The 1,242-nt window shown below is 38.8% G+C and overlaps 1 protein-coding gene and 1 long non-coding RNA gene across 2 annotated transcripts in view; one reads left to right on the top strand and one right to left on the bottom strand.

The window, feature by feature from the left end:
- LOC106875471 (uncharacterized) overlaps positions 1-1,242 on the bottom strand; it is a 308,728-nt gene that overhangs the window by 35,816 nt on the left and 271,670 nt on the right. The gene's annotated exons all lie outside the window — the stretch shown is intronic.
- LOC106880546 (cullin-1) overlaps positions 1-1,242 on the top strand; it is a 40,644-nt gene that overhangs the window by 31,713 nt on the left and 7,689 nt on the right. The window contains exon 17 of the mRNA XM_014930535.2: positions 666-779. Within this exon, the coding sequence (XP_014786021.1) occupies positions 666-779 (114 nt within the window). The remainder of the gene's footprint in view (positions 1-665; positions 780-1,242) is intronic.

Below are 1,242 nucleotides of genomic sequence, written 5' to 3'. Positions count from 1 at the left end.
CGGCAGGGGATGGTGGCGAACCCTGCTGTACTCTTCCGCCACGACTTTCTCTCACTCTTACTTCCTGTTTCTGTTGTGCTTGTAATTCAAAGGGTCAGCCTTGTCACTGTGTCACGCTGAATATCCCTGAGAACTACGTTAAGGGTACACGTGTCTATGGAGTGCTCAGCCACTTGCACATTAATTTCATGAGCAGGCTGTTCCGTTGATCGGATCAACTGGAACCCTTGGCGTCGTAAGCGACGGAGTGCCAACAACAACAACAACATAGAATTAAAAATATACGAAATTTCTCAGTTTTCTGTTTTGATGTGTGTATGGTGTGTGAGATATATGTATATATATAAAATGGTATGTGTGTGTTACTGTCTCTTTGTCTTAACATTGTGTGTTGGTTGTAAATAAGCGTCATTGCCATACATATGATGTCGTTTGTTTCCAGTTTTCTATGGAAAATATGCCTGACCATTGGAAGTAGAGGAAGGAGGAAGGGTGGTGATAGGACGAGCATTCTGACTGTTTGAAAAATCTGCCTCAACAAATACTGTCTGATCCATGCTTGCTTGGAAAAGTGGACATTGAAAACAATGATGATGATATATATATATGTATCTGTGTAAGTTGTATATTAGTAAATTACTAAATGTCTACCTATCTAATTGCAGGCTGCTATTGTTAGAATTATGAAGATGAGAAAAGAGTTAAAGCATCAAAACCTTTTACAAGAAGTTTGTACTCAAGTGTCATCACATTTTAAACCCAAAGTTCCTCTTATCAAGGTCAGTGGTGTTGCATAATATATTACTGGTCACTTATGATGTTATTAATGAATTATAGAAGGTTTTTTTTATACAGCAGTTGTACATTATATATATATATATATATAAAGGTGCATGGCTCAGTGGTTTGAGCGTCTAGTTCACAATCCTGAGGTAATGAGTTCGATTCCTAGTCTGGGCTGTGTGTTGTGTTCTTGAGCAAGACTTTTTTTTTCACATTGCTTCAGTTCATTCAGCTGTAGGACTGACTTGTGACGTCACTGGTGCCAATCTGTATCAGCCTTTGCCTTTCTTTTGGATAACATCAGTAGTGTGGAGAGGGGAGGCTGGTACGCATGGGCAACTGCTGGTCTTCCATAAACAACCTTACCTGGACTTGTTCCTCAGAGCGTAACTTTTTAGTGCAATCTCATAATTATTCATGACCAAAGTGGGTCTTTACCCTTTATATATATATATATAT

The sequence above is a fragment of the Octopus bimaculoides genome, chromosome 4 (assembly GCF_001194135.2).
Source record: "Octopus bimaculoides isolate UCB-OBI-ISO-001 chromosome 4, ASM119413v2, whole genome shotgun sequence".
Lineage (NCBI taxonomy): Eukaryota > Metazoa > Mollusca > Cephalopoda > Octopoda > Octopodidae > Octopus > Octopus bimaculoides.
This window is presented reverse-complemented; position numbering and strand designations above follow the sequence as displayed.